Source organism: Microcebus murinus, chromosome 3 (genome assembly GCF_040939455.1).
Source record: "Microcebus murinus isolate Inina chromosome 3, M.murinus_Inina_mat1.0, whole genome shotgun sequence".
NCBI classification, from domain to species: Eukaryota; Metazoa; Chordata; class Mammalia; order Primates; family Cheirogaleidae; genus Microcebus; species Microcebus murinus.
In genome coordinates this window covers 60,666,549-60,689,995 of record NC_134106.1, presented here as the reverse complement: position 1 = coordinate 60,689,995, position 23,447 = coordinate 60,666,549, and the positions used below count along the sequence as shown (strand labels likewise).

Genomic DNA, 23,447 nt, shown 5'->3' with positions numbered 1-23,447 from the left:
GACACGTGATTACTGTGTGCCCTATGCAGCCTGTCTAGCCACTTTCCACAAAGTATTCCTGCGGAGGCCTGTCACCACTCAGATTTTATTGAGAAAAGTGGGCAGGCGGTGGTGGGAAGGGGTACTGGCTGCTGTGGAGTAAAAACCGAGGGGGCCAGACAGGCAGGTTCTACCTGGCTCCATGGTCCAGACAAGGCCTGTGGGGTGGGTACCTGCCCTCCCTGGGATTCCTCAGCAAGATGTGGTAGGCCCCTCCAGGAAAGGAAGGCACCAAGAGTGACGGGTCATAGTTCCCACAGCATCCAAACCAAGAGTGAGAGAGCGGGGTGGTGCTGATCCAGGGCAAGGAGGGGACACAGTCAGGGCTAATCTCTAGCCCAGTTCCTCTAGGTGTCTGGAAGACTTCAATGTTCTTCTGTGGACACCCTAAAGATGGAGACTGAGGCCAGGAGAGCCTCTTACTGACCCATTTTAACTGACCCCAGGGAAGACTAGAGCATCCTAAATTAAGGAGCACAGGCCTGTCAACCCCCAAGTCTCAGCCATGATACTAGAGTGCTCAGTGGGAAGAAGGTGTGAGAGAGAGTAATGAGCCCCCACATTCCCCTCCTGAGCAAGGTAGAGGCTTCTTCCTACCCCACAGGGCCATCCACTGTGCCAGGGCCTGAGGGGCAAGGCACAGGGGACAGAAATTCTGGAGTCTGGGGAAGGGGTTAATTTCTACTTCCCCAGATGTCCAAATGGTGGGAGTGGAGAGGGAAAGGGGGAAGTCATTCCCCTGATCCAGTGTTCCCAACTAGACAGCCTTAGGGAAGGCTTAGGAGGCCAGATCCTTCTGCCTGCCTCTCCTCACTGGGCTCGTGGTCAAGCAGTAGCCTTATAAGCTACAACTGTCGCAAGTGGGAGGTACGGAAGTAGGTGAGGACACCTTACTACCACCCCTTTCTGCTTCAATAAAATTGTTCTGCCCTTCGATTTGCCATATTGTTACCCCCTCAAAAGGAATCAATGGCAAGTTGAGAAGGGAGAAGCCTCAGGTGGATGGGTGAATGTGGGCCGTAGGGCCAAGGGGAGGAAACACTGTTAGGCCCTGACCCGGGTTCCAGCCCCTCCAACCCTAGCATGGAGTGAGCTCAGGGGAGGCTGGTTCTGAAAGGCTCAGTGACAGTGCACAGCATAAGCCAACTCAGCAGCAGTGTACAGGGCATAAGGTCTGGTGGGAGTTGGGGGCCTGGGGTCCAGCCTCTATCCTACCCTCTGGCAGGGAGAGCTGGAACAGGGGAAAGCAGGCAATGGGAGTGAGGAATTCCTTCCAAGCCTCTTCTCTGCGGGAAGGGCCCCCTTTTCCGGCAAGGTCTGGGGCAGAGCTCCTTCCAGCTACAGCAACATCACACATCAGTCATCTCATCCCCTAGCTCTGCATCTTCCGGCTCTCCTTCTTCCTCCTCTTCCTCTTCCTCCTCTGAGGTCACATTGGGTTCATCAGCCTCTGCCAGGCATTTGGGACAGGAACAGATAAACAGATAGTTCTCCCTGCAGAGGTAGAATGAGGGGGAGGGGGAAAAGTCAGGCTGGGACGGAGGACCCAGAGCCCAGCTGCCCAACCACATTCCCCGCTTGCACCTGAGGATCTTGTGGCGGCTGTGGCGGCTGCGTTCCCGCTGACAGCAGTCTAAGTAGCTGATACAAATTTCCTGTAGGGGAGAGGAGAAGTGGGGTCTGATGGTCTGCACTCTGTATTAGATGGGACAAAGTCCTCCCCCAACACCTGCCCTCTCTCCAACCACTGCCCCATCTTCAGGAGTCAGGCCTGAGCTGCTCTTCAGTGAACAGGTGGGCTGCCCTGATCCAGTCCCCTGTGCCTTCAGCAGGCAGGCCACCATAAGGCTCCTGTGTCCTAATCTATGTCTGAGACAGAGAGGAGACTGCGGTTAGCCTCAGGACATGGTGAAAGCCAGCCAATGGCCAATGTCTGTGGCTAGGATCAGAAGTTGTCTTGGTGTGATGCTACCTGCTCTGGAGGGAAATTCAGCCAGGCTTTGTGCACTGTACTAACAGCCAAGATCCCAAACCAACACTAGCCTGCCAAGGCCCAAGCCACAAAGAGCTATCTCCTGCTTTCCTAGAAACTGCAGATTTGTTAACCAAAATGTAGCTAGAGATAAGAACCTAGACAAGCAGCTGTCCCTCAAACACTGCTCTGAGGCATTCTGGAGTTACATTTTGAAGAAGGAGAGTAGGGTTATAACATAGCCATGGGCTAAAACAGTAGTCCCCAACCTTTTTGGCACCAGGGACTGATTTCATGGAAGACAATTTTTCCATAGACGCGGGGGTACAGTCAGGATAATTCAAGCACATTACATTTATTGTGCAGTCAGACCTCTCTGCTAATGATAATCTGTATTTGCTGCTGCTTGCCAGCAATAGCATCACCTCCTCAGCTCCGCCTCAGATCATCAGGCATTAGATTCTCATAAGGAGCGTACAACCTAGATCCCTCGCATATGCAGTTTATGACAGGGTTCCTGCTCCTATGAGAATCTAATGCCACCACTGATCTGACAGGAGGTGGAGCTTATTCACTGATTCAAGTGATAGGGAGCAGCTGTACATACAGATGAAGCTTCACTCGATTACCCCTCCTGCTGTGCAGCCCAATTCCTAATAGGCCACGAACCTAAACAGTACCAGTCCACAGCCTGGGGGTTAGGGACTGCAGGGCTGAAAGACTCAGGCCTGGGGCATGTGGGAACCCAACCCAACAGCCTGAACTTTAAGGGGCTCTAGGCACTGCTGCCCCTAATCCTTGGGGATAACTTTCAAGTCCCACTGCCCACCCAACCCCTCACAGCTCCTAGAACCCCTCACCTCTCCTGGCTTAATATCCTCCAGGGCGGTGACATGCAAAAGGAAGTTGTTTTCTGGGAAGGAGGTCTCTGCATTGGGAACACAGCTGTGGTTGCCTGGGTCACAAGATGCAGATAATGAGGATTATTGACTAAAAAAAGTAATAGCCTCAACTCTGCAAAGCAATGGGTCCCATTCTCTCGTGGTCTCTTATCCCTGCCAGGGCTGAACAGATACTAGAACCCAAGTTTCCTGACTCCCCAACCAGTGCTCTTTCTTGAAGGCCACAGAGCCCAGGCATGAATGCACTCCCACATCACTCCCCATTCCAGCCTCTCATGATTGGCTAACTTCGTTCTCAGTTGCATTCCCATTGTCTCACAAATGGACGGACAGGGCTCTGGAGGGATGCCTACACCAGACCACTGAACTCAGTTCTGTCTCTGCTTATTGGATATCTGGTAATGGCTGACTCAGGCCCCCTGGGAACCCAGTTTGGTAAGGGTAGAGTGGCACTGGAGCCTGGGCGGAGTTTGCAGGGAAGAAACTAGAGGGCGGGAGGCTGAGCTCTGGAAAAGATAGTTGTCTGAGTGATTCCTCCTCTCCATCAGGTGCTTGGTGAGACCTGCCTTCTGGTCTGAACTCCCTCTTCCCAGGATCCTGAGGGCCTCTCCGGCTCTCCCAATACTACCTATCAAATCTCACAGGACAGTGATGGTGGAAAGTCCAGGCATCACTTTGCAAGAATCAGAGCTCTGTGCCTGCCTTCGCACAGGGCCTGGCCCTCTGTAAAGTGGGGGTTTTTTTGTTTTTGTTTTTTTGAGACAATGTCTCACTCTGTTGCCCAGGTCTAGAGTGCCATGGCATCAGCCTGGCTCACAGCAACCTCAAACTCCTGGGCTCAAGTGATCCTCCTGCCTTAGCCTCCTGAGTAGCTGGCACTACAGGCATGTGCCACCATGCCCAGGTAACTTTTTCTATATATTTTTAGTTGTCCGGCTAATTTCTTTCTGTTTTTTTTAGTAGAGACAGGGTCTCACTCTTGCTCAGGCTGGTTTCAAACTCCTGACCTCAAGCAATCTGCCCACCTCGACCTCCCAGAGTGCTAAGATTACAAGTGTGAGCCACTAAGCCTGGCCAAAAGTTTTACATATAAGCATATATTAAAGCACGAGCAGCTGGATGAATGAATGAAACAATAATGGAACCATAGCACTCTGGGAGGCCTAGGCGGGTGGATTGCTCGAGGTCAGGAGTTCGAAACCAGCCTGAGCAAGAGCGAGACCCCGTCTCTACTATAAACAGAAAGAAATTAATTGACCAACTAATACATATAGAAAAAATTAGCCGGGCATAGTGGCGCATGCCTGTAGTCCCAGCTACTTGGGAGGCTGAGGCAGCAGGATTGCTTGAGCCCAGGAGTTTGAGGTTGCTGTGAGCTAGGCTAACGCCATGGCACTCACTCTAGCCTGGGCAACAAAGTGAGACTCTGTCTCAAAAAAAAAAAAAAATAAATAAATAAAAAATAATGGAACCAAAAGGCTCAGGGTAATTCCCTAGGAAGCTCAGACTTAACCCTCAGACTCAACCCTACCAGCCTACAAAGGGCCACTGAGAAAGATGAATTGTGTCTGTGAGGCCACCTGGCAAAGGCAGAAACACCTGAGACCATCCCTCCTCAATGCCATAACTCACAGCAGCTCTGAAGCACAAAGAGACCAGATCCTTCACAGTTAAGAAACTCGCCGGTTGCTGTAAGACAGTAATATGCAGACATTATTCTACCCATTTTACAGGTGGGAAAAAGAAACTAGGCTCATAAGGACAGGCACTGGCTCTACTGTCCTGCCACCCCACCACACTATTGCACCCAGTCCCTACTACTTTACCTAAACTTGCTTCTCTGAGACACAAACCTTGCTTTTCTGTCTATGACATCACCCTATTTTCCAGCACTGCCCCTCCTCCCAGCATCGAGCTTCTGGATGGACCATGGGGCCATCTCTCACTGTGTGTCCTGTGGACAGATCTGAAGCTCCACACAGGCACATAGGGATTACCTTCCACCCCAAGCCCCCATTAACTCAGAGTACCCTGGGGACAGACTAGGTGTCCCCCATCTGCCTGGGGGTTCTCTAAGGTTGGGTGAGGCCAAGGCCCCATCTCACCAACCTGCCTCGATGTCCTTGTACAGCTGGTCAATGAAAGCATCCAGCTGCTCACGGTCCTGAGGCTTCAGCTCCAGAGCGTCACAGGCATGGACCCACTGACTCAGGGAGCTGGGGGTCCCAGGCGGCCCGTGGATGGAGAGGAGGAAGCCCAGGTCACAGAGCTCTCCACCTCCAGGCAGGTTAAGCCCAGGAAGAAGAGTCTCCCACCCCTGCCCCTTTTTTCTCCAGGGTAGGGGTCCCATCTTCCCTAACAGTCCAAGGCTCCCAAGAGCAGACTCCACTGCCTCATTCTTTCTGACTCCCCACCACTGCATCCAGTTCAGCCCTCTAGCCACAGAGTCACACCCTACCTTACCCCAGTCTTGAGAGACACTGTGGCTACCTTCCTCAATCAATCTCCCACCCAATCCCTGAGAGATAAATCCAATAGCTCTGGAATATTCTCTCCTAACCTAGTCCCAATTCCTTGGCCATTGGTCCCAACGAGAGCAAAGAGAGATCGGAATCCATCTGGAGTAAACCACTGTGGGGGAGAAAGAAAGGAGATGAGTGCTCAGGTTATAGCCACTTGCTTTTCTTCCTAACACGACTGTTCAGGAAGTCTTCTGTGAGTCAGGCCCATCCCAACTCTAGAAGACCAAGCTGGCTTTGGCTTAGCTGCCCCAGGAGGAGATGCTGACCCAGGTGCTCATAGAGAACTAGAGTGACAAGGCTGCCCTTGTTCCTGCCCCCACTCCACTCACCTGGCTGAGTGTTTCCTCATAAAGGGCCTCTGTGAAGAGTCTCCGCAGAAGGTCCAGTTGGCCCTGGTTTAGGGGAAGCAGGGAGAGACTTGCATCCCTGGGATTTCCCATTAGTACCCAGCCAGGGCCCAGAAGACCAGGAGAGGGAAGAAAAAAGGGCCAGCTCTATAGACTGAGCTTTCCCTGAGGGCAAAGGAAGGCCGCAGACTCCTATTTCCAAAGAGTTTTGGCAGTCCACTGGCCTGCTCCCAGCCAAAATTTTTCCTCATTTTCCAGCACTTATACCAATAAGGCTGAGGCAGCCTGGCTTAGAACATCTGTCCTCATCACCATCCTCAAAGCTCTCCTGACTTAGCTCCAGACCAGTAGGCTCTCCCCTTCCTTTCCACTGAATTCAACACAGAAGGGCCCACCCTAGCTGCATCCTGCCTTCACCCTCAGGTAGCTCCTGTGTGGAAGTCTGCTGTCCTCAGTGAGAATCAGTACTCTGATTGGGAATGGGCACTCAGTACATAGGCAGTTTCACGCTACTCTCTGACTCTGTGGACCCCAACCCTCCATCCTACCTGATGTGCCCACTGCTCTAGCCTGATAGGAGTTCTGCCTTTCCACAACATGTACAGAGTGCTTTCAGGGCAGAGGGTTCTTCCTCTGTCACCACCCTACTTTCCCACTTTCCAACTATAGGGCCATATTGGGTCATGAAGTTAAACAGTGGCCAGAATGTCTCTCAGTGAGTTTGGGCACAGGTTCTAACCCATTCCTATAGCTGGGAAGGGATCAAATGTGGAACTCCCCACAGGTAGCCACAGACATCCTAAGCTATTTGGGGAAGGCAGGGCAACAGGGAGATGGGTCATCAGAAAAGACTAACCTTGAATTTGTCCCCCAGAAGTTTGTGGACAATTTCCTCCTCCTCATTGGCCGTTTTGTTACAGAACTGGGAGAAGAGCCTGATCCAACGGTCCTTATCCTTAGCCTGCAGTGAACAGATATACTTAAGGGTCATGGACACCCACCTTATCACTGGCACTCCAACCCACGTGGGAGGGGCAGCTTGTTTCAAAAGCCCCTGCCATCAGGGAAATCCCACCACACCTGAGCTTTCAGGGGCCCTTCCTCTGCCTGAGGCTTCGCCCCATGCTGCCCACCCCCTACCAATTCCCCAGATGGAGCTGAGCTAACCAGTTCAACAACACTTGGAAAAACAGGAGAATGACACTGATTAACAGTATTAACAGAAGGTTAATACTGGAGTGCCTTCTCTCACTCTCAGATAAGATGCAATCCTGAAAAAGTGCTTATATATTGAATGCATAGGTGCTGCCACCCAAGACATCTTGTACATCAAAGTCCAAATGAGTCCCTGCTCCCCTACTCCCCACGCCTGATTTATGTCGAGCATACTCCTAAGGTTTTACATAATAAGCAACTCTCTTTTGTGAAGGCCAGGAAGAATTCTGCATCCAAGATAGGGCGCTGAATTGAGAAAGAGACCAAGACCAAGGGTTGAATAGGGCCAAAGCCAGCTCCCCAGGAGCATCAGGTGGCTCACCTGCTTCACTGTGGCCACCATCCGGGCCATCAGCATGATGCTTGCTGTCTCAGGGGGGTAATGAACACTCCTGGGAAAGAGAAAAAAAGTTTTGCCTAGAAATTCCTTCCTCAGTAGCTGAGCCCAGGGCAACCCAGTCTGACTGGTACAGAGAAACCTTCCCACCAATTCCATTTATTACAAAGCGAGAAAGTCACAGGAGGGACTCAGGCAGGACTTGGCATGTCCCTGGGCTTAATGGGGCTCTTTCTGGGAGTGTGTAAAATGCTGAGGACAGCAGGACTGGCAGCCCAGATTAAAGGCAGGAGGTTGGGAGATGTGACTTCTATTTAACCCTAAAAACGGAGAGAAAGTATGGGGTACAGTAACTTAAGAAAGATGGCAACACCTGCTGAGCCCACGAAGGCAAGCAGGGAGGGAAGGATAAAGGAAAGAAGAGAGGAAAAAAGACCTACCTCCACGCCTCCTGCAGCTTATTGAGAGGATGCAGAGGGTCATCCTGGGAGGGGCCGGGGCACAGGACCTGGTGGTATTGCTCAGCAGCTGCCAGCCGACATTCTGCACTGCAGTACATCACCTGTTAGGTGGGGTGAAGTCAGCGGCCCAGGATATGGCCATGGGGTGAGGGGAGCAAAGCACAGACATCCCATATGATACTCACTTCTTCTAACTGCATTTCTTCCACACAGAGCCCCTACGCCATAGCTCAGAGGTATTATGAGATGAGAAAACATAGGGTGCTCTGGGGCCATGTGCAAAGCGCGCCTAACCTAGGCTTGTAAAACCACAGAAAGGAAAGAGAACTTTTCAGGTAGAGAGGAGAGCCCCTGTGAGGCCCTCAGAAAAAGGCAAGCTCCCAGGAAGCCCATTTTCTAGACAATGGAACTGGGACAGGAAAGATGAAACTGTAACAATAACCAGGCCTTTTCAATGTCTTTCCCCTACATTGCAGCTTTCAAGGGCCGTGACCAGGTCTGTCTTTGTTCCTGTCTCTCCAATGAGGATTTCAGCTGAGGCCCACCCCCTTTCAGGTAAATTCCCCAGACATGCTCACCTGGCAGTGGGGACAGTTCTGATGGAGGTCCTTGCGCACAGTGCACAGCTCTGGGTGAGGCAAAACCTGGCCTGGTTTCCCAGTCAGCCTCTGGGCGTTCTCCTCAGCCTTCTCCAGTGCCCGAAGGCAGTGGTCACAGGCTGAGGGTGAGAGCCAGACATGACAATATAAGTGTCTCGACAGCAGGGGCCACATCTATCCTTTTCACAGATACATTCTAGTATCTATAGGGCTAGAATGGTGCCCCGCACACAGCGAGTGCTCCATAAAAGTTTGGGAAGTGAATGAATGATTACATTAATGATTAGAATGAATGAATGAATTTTACATGCATCCAAAGGTGGATGATCCTCCTCCCTCTCAAAGACTCCCTAGTCCCTACTGTCTGACTCTCCCTGCTTCTCAATCAGGTCCACTCTGTGGGGCTCCCCCCATTATCCTCCAGACTGAGCTTTCCTCATCCTCTGCAGCCAACTGACCCTCTTTTCATGGTGTGTCTCTAGCTTAAGAAAAGTGTGAAAAAAGCATATGGCCAGCAAAGCTAAGAGCATCCTACTGGCTTTAGATTCCTAACTCAGCCTTCTCTGAACAAATGCCATGTGGCCTCCTCTTGGTGGAGGGCTCCACTTTGGCACAGAGCCCTTCACCATGATGTCCAGTCCCTCATACTATGGGGCCAGACTCTGAGTCCTGCCTGAGTGACATCCTCTCCTGGGAAGCATGTCAGAAGAGCCTGCTACTGCAGGCACACAGCCCCAAACAATTGAAATTAGACAGAGGTAGAGTTCTCCAAAGGGAGACAGCATTTCCTCCCAAAACCTGGAGTCTTGGAGACATCGACCAGTAGGGACATATACTCTCTTCTGTGCACAAAGGCAGCTGGGCCCAGCAGCATGAGGAGTAGGCAAGATGTGCTCACCTCGGTAGCGATAAAGTGCATTCCACAGAAATTGCGCAGCCACCAGGGGCCGTTCTACGAAGATGGTCTCCCCTTTCTGGATCAGCTGTGTGGCAAACAGCCCCTTTCCCTAAGAGGGTAGAGAGGGAAGAGGATGGCCATAAGAAGGGACAGAAGACATACCTCCAGGAGCTCTGAAGAGGCTGTTCTGCCTCACCCTGACATACCTCCTTCTTAGCAGAGGCCTCTATCTCTGAGGGCACATGGAGAGTGGTCAGCACCCTCCATAACTGCCTCCTCTGGAAATGCAGCTCTGACTTACTTCCAGTTGCACCTCTTTCAGCAGAAGGCCTGGGACAGGGCAGAAACCACCACAGCAGCCATCTCAGATTACTCAGAGGAGAAGAATTTTTAGGATGGCCAGAGTAGGGCCAAGGCTCATAGCAGGCTGGAGCCTCCTGTACCAGAGGCTGCTAATAACAGAGCAGGCTTCCCTGAGTCACCCGTGTGCCTCTCCAGGATCCTAGCAGTAGTACTGCTGCTCAGGGTTGCAGAAAACTCCTACACCATGGAAGAGGGAGGCTGAGTTTGGGGAAAAATGTGCCCTCTTCCTCGGTTAGCTGGGTACCTACAGCACCTAGCACTGCTCAGGGGTTACACTGAAAGAAATGAGCTAATCCTAGCACCAGTTCTATTGTTAACTTGCTGTGAACATTTGAACCAGTTGCTTCACTTCTTTGCATCTGTTTCCCATATGAAAAATGAATATTATAATAACACTGACCAGGTAGTTTGCAGGATGCAATGATATATAGCACTGATGAATGAATCTCATGAGCTAGCTCTACTTCCTTACTACTCAGTGTGAGATGCATGGACTGGTAGCATAGGCATCACCTGGGACATTGTTAGAAACGCAGAATCTCGGGCCCCACCCCAGACCTGCTGAATCAGAATCTGCATTTTGACAAGATTCTCACATGATTCATGCACGTTAAAGTTTGAGAAGCACTGACCTAAAATACTATATACATCATGTAAACGATGAAGGAGGAGAAAACAACCTCTGAATTGCCATCTCTCAAATGTGCAAAAGGACTCAGGAGATGGCTTCAGAACCTAGGCAGCTATTGGCCTTGCTGAACACTTACTCCCCTTACTCACTTAGAGACGAGGATTGGTGCTCTGCCAACACTGAGCTGCCACGACCAAGGGAAAGGAAAAAAATGCTTGACACAGCAGTGAAAGGTCCTGTCACTGTAGCCTCCCTACTTCCTTCTAGCACTACTGCTCTGGCCTGACAGGGGTGCCTCCAAAATTCAGAGTGGCAGGAATGTGTGGACCAGGACAGCCTGGAACGGCCCATAAGCCACAAATCTCAACCCTATGGAAAACTATGGAAGCTCTTCTTAACAGAATGGAACAGGTGAAACAAAACCATGGGGCAAAGCCACAGACACACCCTTGACCGTCTTCCTGGAAGCCCTTCTGTGCCTTGTAGCCCTGGGACCCAATCTAGCAAAATGAAAACTTGGCCTTCCTCTATGGGATAAAATGATATGAACAGAGACCCACTTAATCTCTGACAATCTCAAATCTCGATCTCCCTCTCCTTCTTTCTGGAGGACCAAATACAGAAAATATTTAGTAATCAAACCAAAGGAAAAGAATCAGTGTTGTTCCTTTATAAAGCCACTCATTTCCAAAACAAATGAAAGTATTTCAAGAAAAACAGCTCTAATTCATAACATCAAGAAGCCTGGAGAGCACTGAACTTTAATGGAAACCAACCATACAAACATATTTCCAATTTGAAAAGGAAATTTTAAGAAAAGATCATGAAAAATTCTAAGACTATGCAGTATTTTTTTTTTTTTTGAGACAGGGTCTGTCTCTGTCACCTGGGCTAGAGTGCAATGGTATGTTCATAGCTCACTGCAACCTCAAACTCCTGAGCTCATGTGATCCTCCTGCCTCAGCCTCCAGAATGGGTAGGACTACAAGCATACACCACCACGTACGGCTAATTCTTTTCTATTTTTAGTAGAGACAGGTCTCACTCTTGCTCAGGCTGGTTTCCAACTTCTGACCTCAAGCAATCCTCCTTGGCCTCCCAAAATGCCAATATTACAGGCATGAGCCACCTCACCATTGCAGGCCACCCATGAGCACTAGAGGTTCTGGGTAGAGATGGAGATAAGAGCAGATAAGGAGACCAAGGATGTAGGGGAGCTGCCTTACTGGGAAGGACAGGAGTGCTCCAGATGCATCTGGAACAGAAAGAAAGCAAAGGAAGGCTGGGTTGAGAAACTGGATCAATATGATAATGCTGACAGCAAGTGACAGATGACTAGAGGGCTAACATCTTGGGCAAGGACCAAGGATACACACAGCCACTACAAATAATAAATTATTCATCCTCACTAGTAACCAAAGAAACATAAATAAGAACAAAGCAATACCATTTTGCACACATCAATTTGCAAAGATAACTAGGAAAGAAAACAATGCAAGAGAGAACAAAAGGATGTCTGCACAGAAAATGAACTCTAAGACCTTTGACCCCAGGGATGAAAAATAAGTAACAATAAAGGGCCCATTAATAACTTCCATTAGTTCCCTCCCATGGAAGAGACTATTATGTTCAGTTCTTAAAAATTAACATGTAGAAGTATGTTTATTAACATTGAAAGATTCACTGCTGCATCAAAATGCTGCTCCTAAAAATGTAATTTTAATATACACATATTTGCACAAGTATAAAATTATGAGTGATTTTTATCCTTTCTTTCCCTACATGCATTTTCTATTTTTTTCCACAGTGAACTTTTAAGACACAGCAATAAAATGACAAAACCATTTCACTTTCTTATTAAAAACCCTTCAAATGTTCTCATGGCCTTGGGGTTCTGGTCCAAATTTCTTAGCACTCCAACGCCCTTCGTGAAGGGCCCTGGCCTCTCGCCTCATTCCCACACCCAATCTCACTCAGAAAGTTCCCAGAGGACCCAAGCTTTTTGATACCTCAGTTATCCCTATCAAGCACGTCCCTACCCACGGTTCCAGGAGCCCAGTAGCAAAGCCTCTACCCCGGGCCAGGAGGCCCGGGACCCCCTAACCCCGACCCCAGCAGGCACAGCAGGGCCTCAGCCCAACGGGTCGGGTTGCGCCAGGAGGGGAAGCGCAAGGAGACTGAAGAGCCCAGGTCCACCGCGTGACCGCGCCAGGAGCCTGCGCGTGGGGACACACTGGGAGTCCCCGGGCCGCGAGCAGGGGCCGAGCCGCAGCGTCCAAGCGGCACAGGAGCTTCCAGGCTCCGGCCTTGGGGTCCCGCGGGGCTACCTCCGATGCCGAACGCGGTTGGGGCCCCCGGCCGGATCCGCCTCGGCCTCACCTTGGCGCTGCTCACGAAACGGACTTCCACTGAGACCCTGGCCCTGCCCGCCACGCCCACGCAGAAAGAGAACACGTCGCACATGGAGGCCGCCATCTTGGGCGCGCCTCCGCCTTCTGACCCTTGACCCCCGCCTCGACCTGGGAGGTCCCGCCCCTTTTCGGCCCCGCCCCCGGCGTGAGTGTCAGTGAGGCTGTGAGGGTTTGCCATCTAGTGAGTCTGAATTTATGTCCCTTGGTTCGTTGATTGGGTGTAGCTGCTTGTCTTTGTGCTTTTACATCTGTGTATTTTTTGTGTCTGTGTGTTCGTAACCAGTACGTACCTCTGTAGAGCCTATGTATGCGTACGTACTTCTGATGAGTGTCTGTGTCCGAGAGCATGGTTGTGTATCTGTTGTCTATGTCCACACAGCAGCCTGTCTTAATTGAGTAAAGCACGCTTTGGACCTAGTCCTGGACCAAGGGTTAGGAAAGCGAAGGCACTTACTCTTCGTCTGACCCTCAACCTGAAGGGAAGGACTAGACTAGCTTATACCCTTGGACTCACTCACCCCACCTACAAAGTCCACGGCAAGATTTCCTTTCTCCATAAACCCTCTGGCGGCGGGGCAGACAATCCTACAGAAAGAGTAAGGTGGACTTTTGCCTCTCAGATTCTTCAAGGGCTTGGGGAACCTTGCAGCCCGTGGGTAGAGAAGAGGTCCATAGTAGACCTCAGATCTGAGGACCCCTGAAATTGGATGCAGAAGTGAGTGTGCATATGCACATTTCTGAAAAGGGAGAAGAGTCTGTTCTCCCATTCAGGACCCCAAAAAGCTGCAAACCAGGGACCTACAGCAGTCCCCACAGCTAGACTTGACCATCCTGCCTTATTTTGTTTCCTTGTCCCCAGCTGATTCTGTGTTCCTTGAAAAGAGATCTGTGTCTGCATCTGCTATATTCTCAGGGTGACATCTGGGGACTGGGTAGAGCCCAGTAACTGCTGTATAGGTAACTAACATGATTTAAAAAAAAAAAAATGATCTATACCCCCATAATATGCCGAAATAAAAAAAAAAAAGTAGAAAAAAAAATGCCTTGGGGGCATTGCCCCTGCCTCAGAAAACTCCACCTTGAGAGCAGCTGGGTACCATGCCCTCCCTACCAGATGGCAGGACAAACCTCCCTCTACCCCTCACCTGAGCCCCCAGGAGCTAGTCTGGAATCTGAATGGTCTGTACTACAGAAATGGCCTCTGAAAATGCTGGTGGCAGCTTTCCAGGAGGGTACGCTGTCAGGCTTAGCCAGGGTCAAGAAAGGGGGAAATAATAACTGTTTTGTGAAAACACAGCAGAGTCTGAGAAAATGCCAGCCTTGGCATAGACAGAGTAAATTGTTCTATTAACAGATGGGAGGGGGTTGAGGTGGGTAGCTGAAGGGAAAAAGATGGTGGTAGCATGTAGCACCAAGGTAGCATGCTGCTCCAAGAAGGCAGCGGGGCCTGAGTTCCTGAGAATGGCAACAATTCAGACAAAACAAAACTTTCAGAATCTCTGTGAGGTGAAGTGGGCTAAACGGTCTACCTTCCTCTTTGCTCTCAACTCCACCATCTCTGGTGGGGAAGTCTTCTATGCCCAGACACTGATTCAAGGAGTCCCCTTCTCCTACCCCTTCCCACCCCCTGCCTAGCCAAGCCAGGAAAAGATTGATCCCTGGGAAGCTAAGGCTGGTAACGGTACTGTTCCCCCAGGTGAGGGGGGCTGTGATATTGTTAAATATATATTTGGTCTTGGAATCTCCTAAGTGATGTCTTTTTGTATGCTAATTGAGTTGATGGCTGAAAGCCCTGGCTAGCTTCATGATGGGGGCTGCTCACCAGAAAGACCAAAGTAGGATTAGAGGGTTGGGATTTTCAGCCCATCTCCCAACCTCCCAGAAGGGGAGAGGGACTGAAGAAAAAAAAAAATTTTTTTTTTTTTTTTTTACAAACAGGGTCTTTCTCTTTTGCAGGAGCCTGACACAGTGGCGTGCTCAAAGCTCATGGCAATCTCAAACTCCTGGCCTCAAGCAATCCTCCCACCTCAGCCTCCTAAAGTGTTAAGATTACAGGCCTGAGCCATGTCACCCAGCCCCAAGGTTAAACCGATCAACAATGGTCAATGATTTAATAAATTGTGCCTACGTAAGTAAAACTCCACAAAAAACAAACCAATAAAGATAGGGTTTAGAGAGCTTATAGAAAGCTGAACATGTCATAGTCCCTGGAGGGTGGCACACCCAGGGAGGGCATGGAAGCTCCATACCGCTCCCCCATACCTCATCCTATGTATCTCTTCATCTGTATCCTTTGTAATATCCTTTATAATAAACTGGTAAGCGTAAGTGTTTCCCTAAGTTCTATGAACCATTCTAACAAATTAATCAAACCCAAGGAATGATTCATGGGAACCCCAATTAATAAATGGTCCATCAGGCCAGGCACAGTGGCTCATGCCTGTAATCCTAGCACTCTGGGAGGCCAAGGCGGGAGATCACTTGAGGTCAGGAGTTCGAGACTAGCCTTAGCAAGAGCGGCCCCGTCTCTACTAAAAACAATAGAAAGAAATTAGCTGGACAACTAAAAGTATATAGAAAAAAACTAGCCAGGCTTGGTGGTGCGTGCCTGTAGTCCCAGATACTCAGGAGGCTGAGGCAGGAGGATCGCTTGAGCCCAGGAGTTTGAGGTTGCTGTGAGCTAGGCTGACGCCGTAGCACTCTAGCCTGGGCAATAGAGCAAGTCTCTGCCTCCAAATAAATAAATAATGGTCCAACAGAAGCACAGGTAAAACCCAGGGCTTCTAATTGGTATGGAAAGTAGGGGGCAGTCTTGTAGGACTGAGCCCTCAAGCTGTGGGATCTGACACTACCTGCAGGTAGATGGTATCAGAATTGAACTGAATTATAAGGACACCCAGCTGGTGTTGGCTGTTTGGTGTGTGGGGAGAAAACGCACATGTTTGGTCATAGAAGTCTTCTGGTGTTGACTGATATGTCGTGAGAGCAGAGGCAACTTGTTTTTTCTAAGGGGCCTACCCTAAACAGTATCTGCACGCTTAGCACTGGGCCTGGCACATTGTAAGTGCTATACAGACATTATCTCACCCATGGAAGGTCTAAGTTATCAAGACATCCATCATACAAATGAAGATAAAAGCCTCAGAAGTTCAGGAACTTGACCAAAGACATAACTGAAGGCCAAAGTTTGTGCCTCTGACCATTACATTATTCCAGTTACCAGGGCTCAGTATATAAAAGAAGTTCCCTGCTTTGACAGTTTAGATTCCTCTGGTTAAAAAGGTTCTTTGTTGAGACGTGGGGCAGAGAAGTCCAGTGGGCACCCAGAACAGGAACTAGCCCAGGCCACCTGGGTAAGGCCCCTGTCCCGGTCCTCAGCCGTCCACTCCCTACTCAGAGTTGTCACTCTGGATGCTGGTATTGGAACTGCTGGAGGGCTCATCCAGGGAGGTAGCCTTGGCAGACACAGCTAGCAGTCTCAGCTTTTGCTGTTTCTGATACTTGACCCTTCGATTTTGGAACCAGATCCTCACCTATAATTGGGGAGAGTGGGCAGAGATCAGAATGTGACCAGCAGATTCCAGTGCTCCCCAGTTCTTGGAGTGCCCACCCCTCCTCTGTCTGGCCCAAATTTGCTCTTCCTTCTAAGGGAAGCACCTCCTCTGAAACACCCTTTTCTATTATTCCAGACACCATCCATTCATCCAGTGAGTATTTATTGAGCTCTTAGTATGTGCTAGACACCATCCTAGGTGATGATATAGCAGTTAGCAATAGTGGCATGGTCTCTGCCCTCATGGAGCTCACGATCTAATAGAGGGACATTGGTAACAAACATGTAAACGGTGGGGCTGGGGACAGCATATAGGAAGGCTTTGAGGTAGAACCAAGCTTGGAATGTTTGAAGACCAGAAGAGAAAATGTGGCTGAGAGGGAGAGGGGAATCCACAGGAGGGAAATGGGAGAGGTCAGCAGGACCCAGATCACCCAGGACCTGGAAGGCCACAGATAAAAAGTGTCACATGTGAGACTTCTAAGTGGGATGTGATATAGTTCTATTTACATTTTTTAAATTTTTATTTGTTTAGAGACAAGGTCTTGCCCAATTGCCTGGGCTAGAGTGCAGTGGCATTATAGCTCACTGCAACTACAAACTCCTGGGCTCAAGTGATCCTCCTGCCTCAGCCTCCCAGGTAGTTGGGACTACATACAGGTATGCACCACCACATCTGGCTAATTTAAAAAAAAAAATTGTAGCAATGGGGTCTTGCTATGTTGCCCAAGCTGCTCTCAAACTCTTGAGCTCAAGTGATCCTCTTGCCTCAGCCGCCCAAAGTGCTGGGATTACAGGCATGAGCCACCACACCCAGCCTATTTACATCTTAAGAGCACTGAACACCTGGCGGCTGTATGAAGAATATATGACAGAAGCAAGGAGATGGGGGTTGGGGGCTACTGCAGTGGTCCAGCAAGAGCTGGGGGCATATGCTAGGGGCAGTGGAGAGAGATGAAGCCATTCCAGCCACATTTTGGAGGTAGAGGTGACAAAGCTTGCTGATGGTTGGAAGTCAGAAAGAAGGAGGAATCTAGGATAGCTAGGTTTTTTGAACAATTGGGTGGATGGTGGGTGGTATGAGAAAGGAACAGATTTGAGGAGGAAAGCAGTCAGGAATTGAGATTTAGACTTGTTAGGTTTGAAATGCCTGAGACATTTAAATGGAGACATCAAGAAGGTAGTGAGATGTACTACATAAGTCATAAGAGAGAAGGTTGTATTGAGGATACAAATTTGGGAGTCATCAGCTTATGAATGATACCTTAAATGATGGGAACAGATAAAACCAGCTGGGGAGAGACTTTGAGGTTCTAAATGGAAGAGTAGCCTGCCAAGAAAATGGAAGTGGCCAGAGAGCTGAGAGTAAAACCAAGAGAGCATAGCTGTGTGGAAGCCCAGAGAAAAGTGTGTTTCAGTATGGGAAGGAGTGGCTGACCCAAGAGCTGCTGAGAGGTGGAGTAAGTTGAGGAAAGGAAAGCATCTGTTGGCTTGGGCCACATGGAGGCTATTAGAGACCTTGATGAGAAGTTTGATGGAATGGTAGGGAAAAAAGTCTTGTTGGAATGAGTTAGGGAGTGAATGGGAGGTGAGGACACAGTAAGAGTGAACATAGCAAGTTCTTGAGAAGTGTGCCTGTGAAAGGGACAGAAAAATAGTACAATAGCTGGAGGAGAATATGGGAGTCAAGGGAATATTATTTTTTAAAATATTGAGTCTCTTGAATATCTACTTAATTTCATATTAAAAATATTTTTTAAAATATTGAGTTTCTTGAATATCTACTTCATTTCACTGATAGCTCTTTATTTAGCATGGAAGCACTTTATTATAAGTCTCTAGACAAATAATCTAAATTAACATCATATGTTGATCCTATATTGTGACTTCAAATGGAACTGTTTTTCTTATTATATAGGGAATGTGCAAAACAGTTAGGGCCTGACTCCCCCACAGCCTGGTACAGAGGGAGAGGGCCCCTGTCTTCCTCCCACCCCCTACTTAGGGCCTTCCAGAGGTAGTGTCTGACCCTAGGTGCAGCCCAGGCCCCACAGGAGTCCCTGCTCCCACCTGGTCCTCCGTAAGTTTGAGCTGGGCTGCCAACTGGGTTCTCTTCTTCCCCACCAGATTGTGTTGTTTTGCAAACACTTTCTCCAACTCTTGCAGCTGCTCCAGTTTAAACATGGTTCGGACCCTCTTTTGGTGTCTCTCAGTGTCCTGAAGGTCCTTGGTAGGGATCCAGTCTCGGGGGCTCCAGAGGTCTGGGTAGGGAGCCAGTTCCAAACCTGAAGAGTAACCAGCAGCAGGGAGGGTTAGCCAGCAGCCACCTGCCCACTCATATTAGAGGAGCGACACACACCCACAAGTCTGCTACCCTGCCTTCCCCTTGGCCAGGTAACATGGCAGGAAGGCAGAGTGTGAAAAGACTGTACAGAAATAACAGGAAACGAATGAGAAAGAAAGGGCAATGCTATGAGACTCCTTACCTTCGCTACTCTCTGGCCAATGGCTTAACTTCCGGCCCCTGATAGGAGTTGCCAAACCTCCCTTCTCCTTGCGCTCCTCTCCTCTCCTTGACTGCTTTGGGGAACCCCATGGGATGGGCAGAGGAGGCATCCCCAGGGATTCACCCTCTTCATTCACTCAACAAATACTTTTTGAATGTCTGCTATGTGTCAAGCATGGTTTCAAGACAAAGCAGAAAATCTCTACCTTCATGGAGCTTACATCTTAGAAGTGGGGGAAAGAGTAAACAAAGTAAAAATATAAAATATTTAGTATGTAAGATAGCAATAAGTGCTCAGGAGGAAAAATAAGGGAAAGGGGACAGGATGAGTGTGTATGTGGGTTGGTAGGAGGCAGTTTACATCTTTAGAAAGGGTGCTGGTGACATTTGAACAGGTCCACTATGTCTAGCCACTCTGTACAGCTTGTGCCCTGCACACAGATATCCAGCTAGTAGGGTGGGTGGGGTCTAAAATTCTGCCTACTCTCTGTAGGCCCATTTTTACCTCCTGACAAGGTGCTATGTCTGCCTAGAGGAAAGGATGCCCTTTTAAAGGGACAAAAAAGCACTATTCAGCTTGCCAAGTTAGGGGCCAGTGGAGATGCATTAATCAGGGGGAAGTTCCTGAGTCAGGGCTCAACGGGAATGAGGGAGTGGGCCATTGGGAGAAGAGTGTTCTGGGCAGAGGAAGGGCAAGTATGATGCTAAGTCCACTCAGCCCCCATCAGCCTTGGGGAGGCCTCAGGGCTAGCAGACAGGCTGCTCCAATGAAGGGAGCAGGGCTGGGGTCCTGGCTGCCTGGGACTCCAATCACTGGGCCCACCAGGCTTACCATGTGCCAGCTACAGAGCAAGAAGAAAGTCAGTGGTTGTTATGAGATGGATTATTTCCAGATGGATTAGTTCCAGAGTTGGTGAAAAATAAGCTGGCCCATACCTAATACCATGTACCAAGAAAATTCCAAATGGAGCAAATATTTAAATGTAAAAAAGCAAACCCACAAAACTCTAGAAAAAACCAGGGGAGAATTATTTTATGACCTCAGAATGGGGAAGGTCTTTCCAAATATGATATAAGACATGGAACTCATTTATAAAAAGATATATTCAAACACATAAATATTTTAAAATTTTGATTTGCAGGTAGGGGGAGGAAAAAAAAAGAAAATAGTTTTCTACATGACCTAAAAATGACCATAATGAAAGTCAAAAGGCCAATAAACGGGGGGGGGGGGGGATTTTTGCAATTAATTATAGTCAAAGAGCTAATTTCCCAATATAAAAGAGCTTCTACAAATGGATTGTTTTAAATGGCCAACCAGAAAAACGGGCAAAGTACATGAACAGATAGTTCACAGAAAGGGAAATACAAATGGCTCTTAAACATGAAAAGTTGCTCAATCTCATTTATATTAGAGAAATGCACATTGAACCAACAGAGGTAACATTTTCCTTTTATCATATTGACTTAATTTCTAAAGTTGGATAACATACTGTGTTGGCAAAATCGTGGGGAAGGGGAAAACTCTTACCCACAGCTTGTGAAGGATAAAGAGGGTACCTGCTGTGTGGAGGGCAGTCTGGCAAAACTGCATGAGTATATACCTTTTGACCCAGCAATCCCAGCTACACTAGAGTATCCTATGTGCAGGGTTACTCACTGCAGCACTATGTATAATGCAAATGATGAGAAACAATCAATGGGGCCCGATTAAATAAATTATGATATATTCTTACAATGGACTACTCTGTGGTTGCAAAAGCTCTTTAGGGATTGGAAAAATCTCCAAGATATATGATCCAATGAAAAGAGTAAGGCGCAGAGTAGTGTGTATGGTATGTAACAGGGAAATGAAGGAAAGAATATATATGTATGTGTGTATATATCTATATCCAGGTATTAAATATGCATAAAATACCTCAGGAAGTAGGTGGCTAGGGAACAGGAGCTGGAGAGAACACTCTTCTTCATACATCTTAGTATATGTTTGGACATTTGGACTGTGTGGCTATAACACTCATGCAAAAACTAACTTGAAAATGAGACAACTGTAATATAAAGTAGTAAACTGGTGAGGTGTGGTGGCCCATGACTGTAATCCTAGCACTATGGGAGGGCAAGGCAGGAGGACTGCTTGAGGCTGGGAGTTCAAGACCAGACTGGGCAATGGTAAGACCCTGTCTCCACAGAAAAATACAGAAACTAGCTGGTCATAGTGGTGCGTATCTGTAGTCTCAGCTACTTGGGAGGCTGAGGCAGGAGTACGGCTTGAGCCCAGGAGTTTGAAGTTGCAGTGAGCTGTGATGAGCCCACTGCACTCTAGCCTGGGCAACAGAGTGAGACCCTGTCTCGAAAACAAACAAGCAAACAAGAGTAGTAAACTGCAATTCAGACTTCAGGTGTGTAGAGAGCTCAGACAAAGCCGACTTAAAGGCCAGGCATGGTGGCTCACACCTGTAATCCTAGCACTCTGGGAGGCTGAGGTAGGAGGATAGCTTGAGGCCAGGAGTTCAATACCAGCCTGAGCAAGAGTGAAATCTCGTCTCTATTAATAAATAGGAAAAATATTAGCAAGGCAACTAAAAATGGAAAAAATTAGCGGAGCCTGGTGAGAGGTGCCTGTAGTCCCAGCTACTCAGGACGCTGAGGCAAGGGATAGCTTGAGCCCAGGAGTTTGAGGTTGCTGTGAGCTAGGCTGACTCCACAGCACTCTAGCCCAGGCAACAGAATGAGACTCTGACAAACAAACAAACAAACAAACAAACAAACAAACAAACAAACAAATAAATAAATAAATAAATAAATAAAATAAAGGCTGACTTAGCACAGCTCTCAGATACAGTGGTGTGAATCTGTATGGGGTTGGGAGTCCAAGGGAAATGGAAGATTGGGGGTGCGCTGGGAGTAGGAACCAGGGAAGACTGTGTTACAAAGATCCTAGTATGGGTTGATAAGACTTCAAATAACTTTACTCCTGTTTTCCTTATGGGGATATGAGGAAGCATGAACCAGGCAACCAAAAATGGCAAAAGCCGGTGTAGGTGGATGTTCATCCTAGAGCGGAAAGTTGCCTCAGCAGTTAAAGTCTCATGGGATTTAAGTGCCTAGTGCTTAAGTACCATCCCAAGAGCTCTGTAAGCTCGCAGGCTCAGAGAGGTTAGGTGTGGAGCTCAAGTTCCCATAGACGTGGGTAGTGGAGGCGGTAATGGGGTCTCCTCCTAGCAGCTCCTCCCTAAACAGCACCACCTGTAGCGTCCACTTTTTCCAGAAAAGACTGGGCCATGGGTTCGGGGAAAGCCGCTTTGGGTAAGTGTCTGCACCACCAAACGTCACCCCAAGCTGGTGTGGGAAGGAGTCTAGGGCCGCGGAGTCCGGGAGCCCGACTGGGTCCCCTCGAGGCCCCAGTGCTAGCCTTGGCAGCCTCCGGAGCGCGTCCCTGGCCCGCCCGCACACCCGCTCTCTCCACCCGCAGCTGCGTGCGGGGAAGCCTTCCGCAGGGGTCTTTCTCAGCGAGACTCTATGTCGGTCCTCGTTTTCGACAGCAAAGTCAACCGTCGTAGACCCCCTTTTCACTCCAACCGCGCGTGGTTCTCAAACAGCGACTTCTCTACTCGGATGCCAACCCCCACAGCCTCCAGTCCCCACCCCCCGCCCGCTACCCCGCCCCGGGCGCCGGGCTGCAGTTTACCTGGGAAGCCGAGGCCCTGGAGGCCGCAGTGAGCCACGCGCAGCCCCTGCACAGGCTGCTGAAGGCATAGCGGGTAGAGACTCACGCTCAGGTAGGCGGGCAGCCAAGGCTCCGGGCACACCCAGGGCAGAACCGGGACAGGAAACTGGGAGGGAGCGATCCGGAGACCCGGGAAGACGCACGCGGAGCTTGATAGCTGTGAGACAGCCGGCACGCGGGGGTCCGGCCTCGCCAGGATGGCCTCGACCGAGAAGGACTCTAGGCGTCCTGGAGCGCGGGGCGCGCCGGGGCCCGCGGGGTGGTGCAGGAGCTCGGGAGAGCCGGGCGCAGGAGAGCTGCCCGAGCGCGGGGGCTGGACCCCGGCTCCCAAAGGAAGGGGCGGCCGGTTGCCTCGCAGCCCAGGGCTGTGCATGGTGCAGGGAGGGGAGCCGGGCCTCTGGGGCTGTGTGGGGAACTGGAGAGGCGAGTGAGGAGACCCTGTAAAAGGCAGCAAGACTTGTTGCTCAGGAACCGCCCGGCTCTCAGTGAGGGTGCTTAAATTTGGCGGGGCGGGGCGGGGCATGGGCCGACCTTTTCTTCCTGGGGCCAGGCGGGGCCTCCGAAGTCTTGCTCGCCCTGTAGCCCTGGCCCACGCCCAGCCCTGGGTGAGGCAAGGTGGGCGCTTCTCCAAGGAGTGTGCTCCCTCCCTTCCTCTGCTTTTAAAATGCCCACCCTGGGGCGGTCGGGGGAAGGACCCTGAGCTAGCGGTGATCCTGGACTAACCACCCCAGAGAGCCACTGGGGGCCGTCTTTGCCTCTCGGTCACCGGAGCAGCAGTACCTCTCTCCTCCCCGCTCTGCTGGGGCGGAGCTGCGATCTGAAGACAGGTAGTGCGTCCGTCCAGGCCTCAGCTGATCCGCGCCGCCTTTAAAGCTGACGCCCCAGCCAGATTCACCCAGGACCAAGCAGACGTTTTTGTTTTTGTTTAATTGAAATAATCTAGGCCCTGCGCGGTGGCTCAAGC

General features: G+C 49.8%; 2 protein-coding genes across 3 annotated transcripts; both read right to left on the bottom strand.

Annotated features, from left to right (window-relative positions):
• Positions 1-66: 66 nt before the first annotated feature.
• SMYD5 (SMYD family member 5) lies at positions 67-12,787 on the bottom strand. 2 transcript variants are annotated; one of them, XM_012756322.2, is made up of 13 exons: positions 12,666-12,787; positions 9,293-9,401; positions 8,374-8,513; positions 7,775-7,896; positions 7,320-7,389; positions 6,639-6,743; positions 5,765-5,827; positions 5,474-5,544; positions 5,023-5,129; positions 4,546-4,602; positions 2,872-2,966; positions 1,624-1,694; positions 67-1,533 (listed from the first exon to the last, which is right to left on the bottom strand). In XM_012756322.2, exons 1-13 carry the CDS (start codon positions 12,759-12,761, stop codon positions 1,389-1,391), a joined length of 1,251 nt encoding a protein of 416 aa, XP_012611776.1. In that variant the 5' UTR covers positions 12,762-12,787; the 3' UTR covers positions 67-1,388. The 2 variants fall into 2 exon arrangements, with proteins under 2 accessions (XP_012611776.1, XP_075856994.1); XM_076000879.1 differs by lacking the exon at positions 12,666-12,787 and adding an exon at positions 9,499-9,664.
• A 3,219-nt stretch (positions 12,788-16,006) lies between these two features.
• NOTO (notochord homeobox) lies at positions 16,007-22,856 on the bottom strand. The gene is made up of 3 exons (XM_012756323.3): positions 22,445-22,856; positions 18,321-18,535; positions 16,007-16,230 (listed from the first exon to the last, which is right to left on the bottom strand). Exons 1-3 carry the CDS (start codon positions 22,854-22,856, stop codon positions 16,087-16,089), a joined length of 771 nt encoding a protein of 256 aa, XP_012611777.3. The 3' UTR covers positions 16,007-16,086.
• Positions 22,857-23,447: the final 591 nt, after the last annotated feature.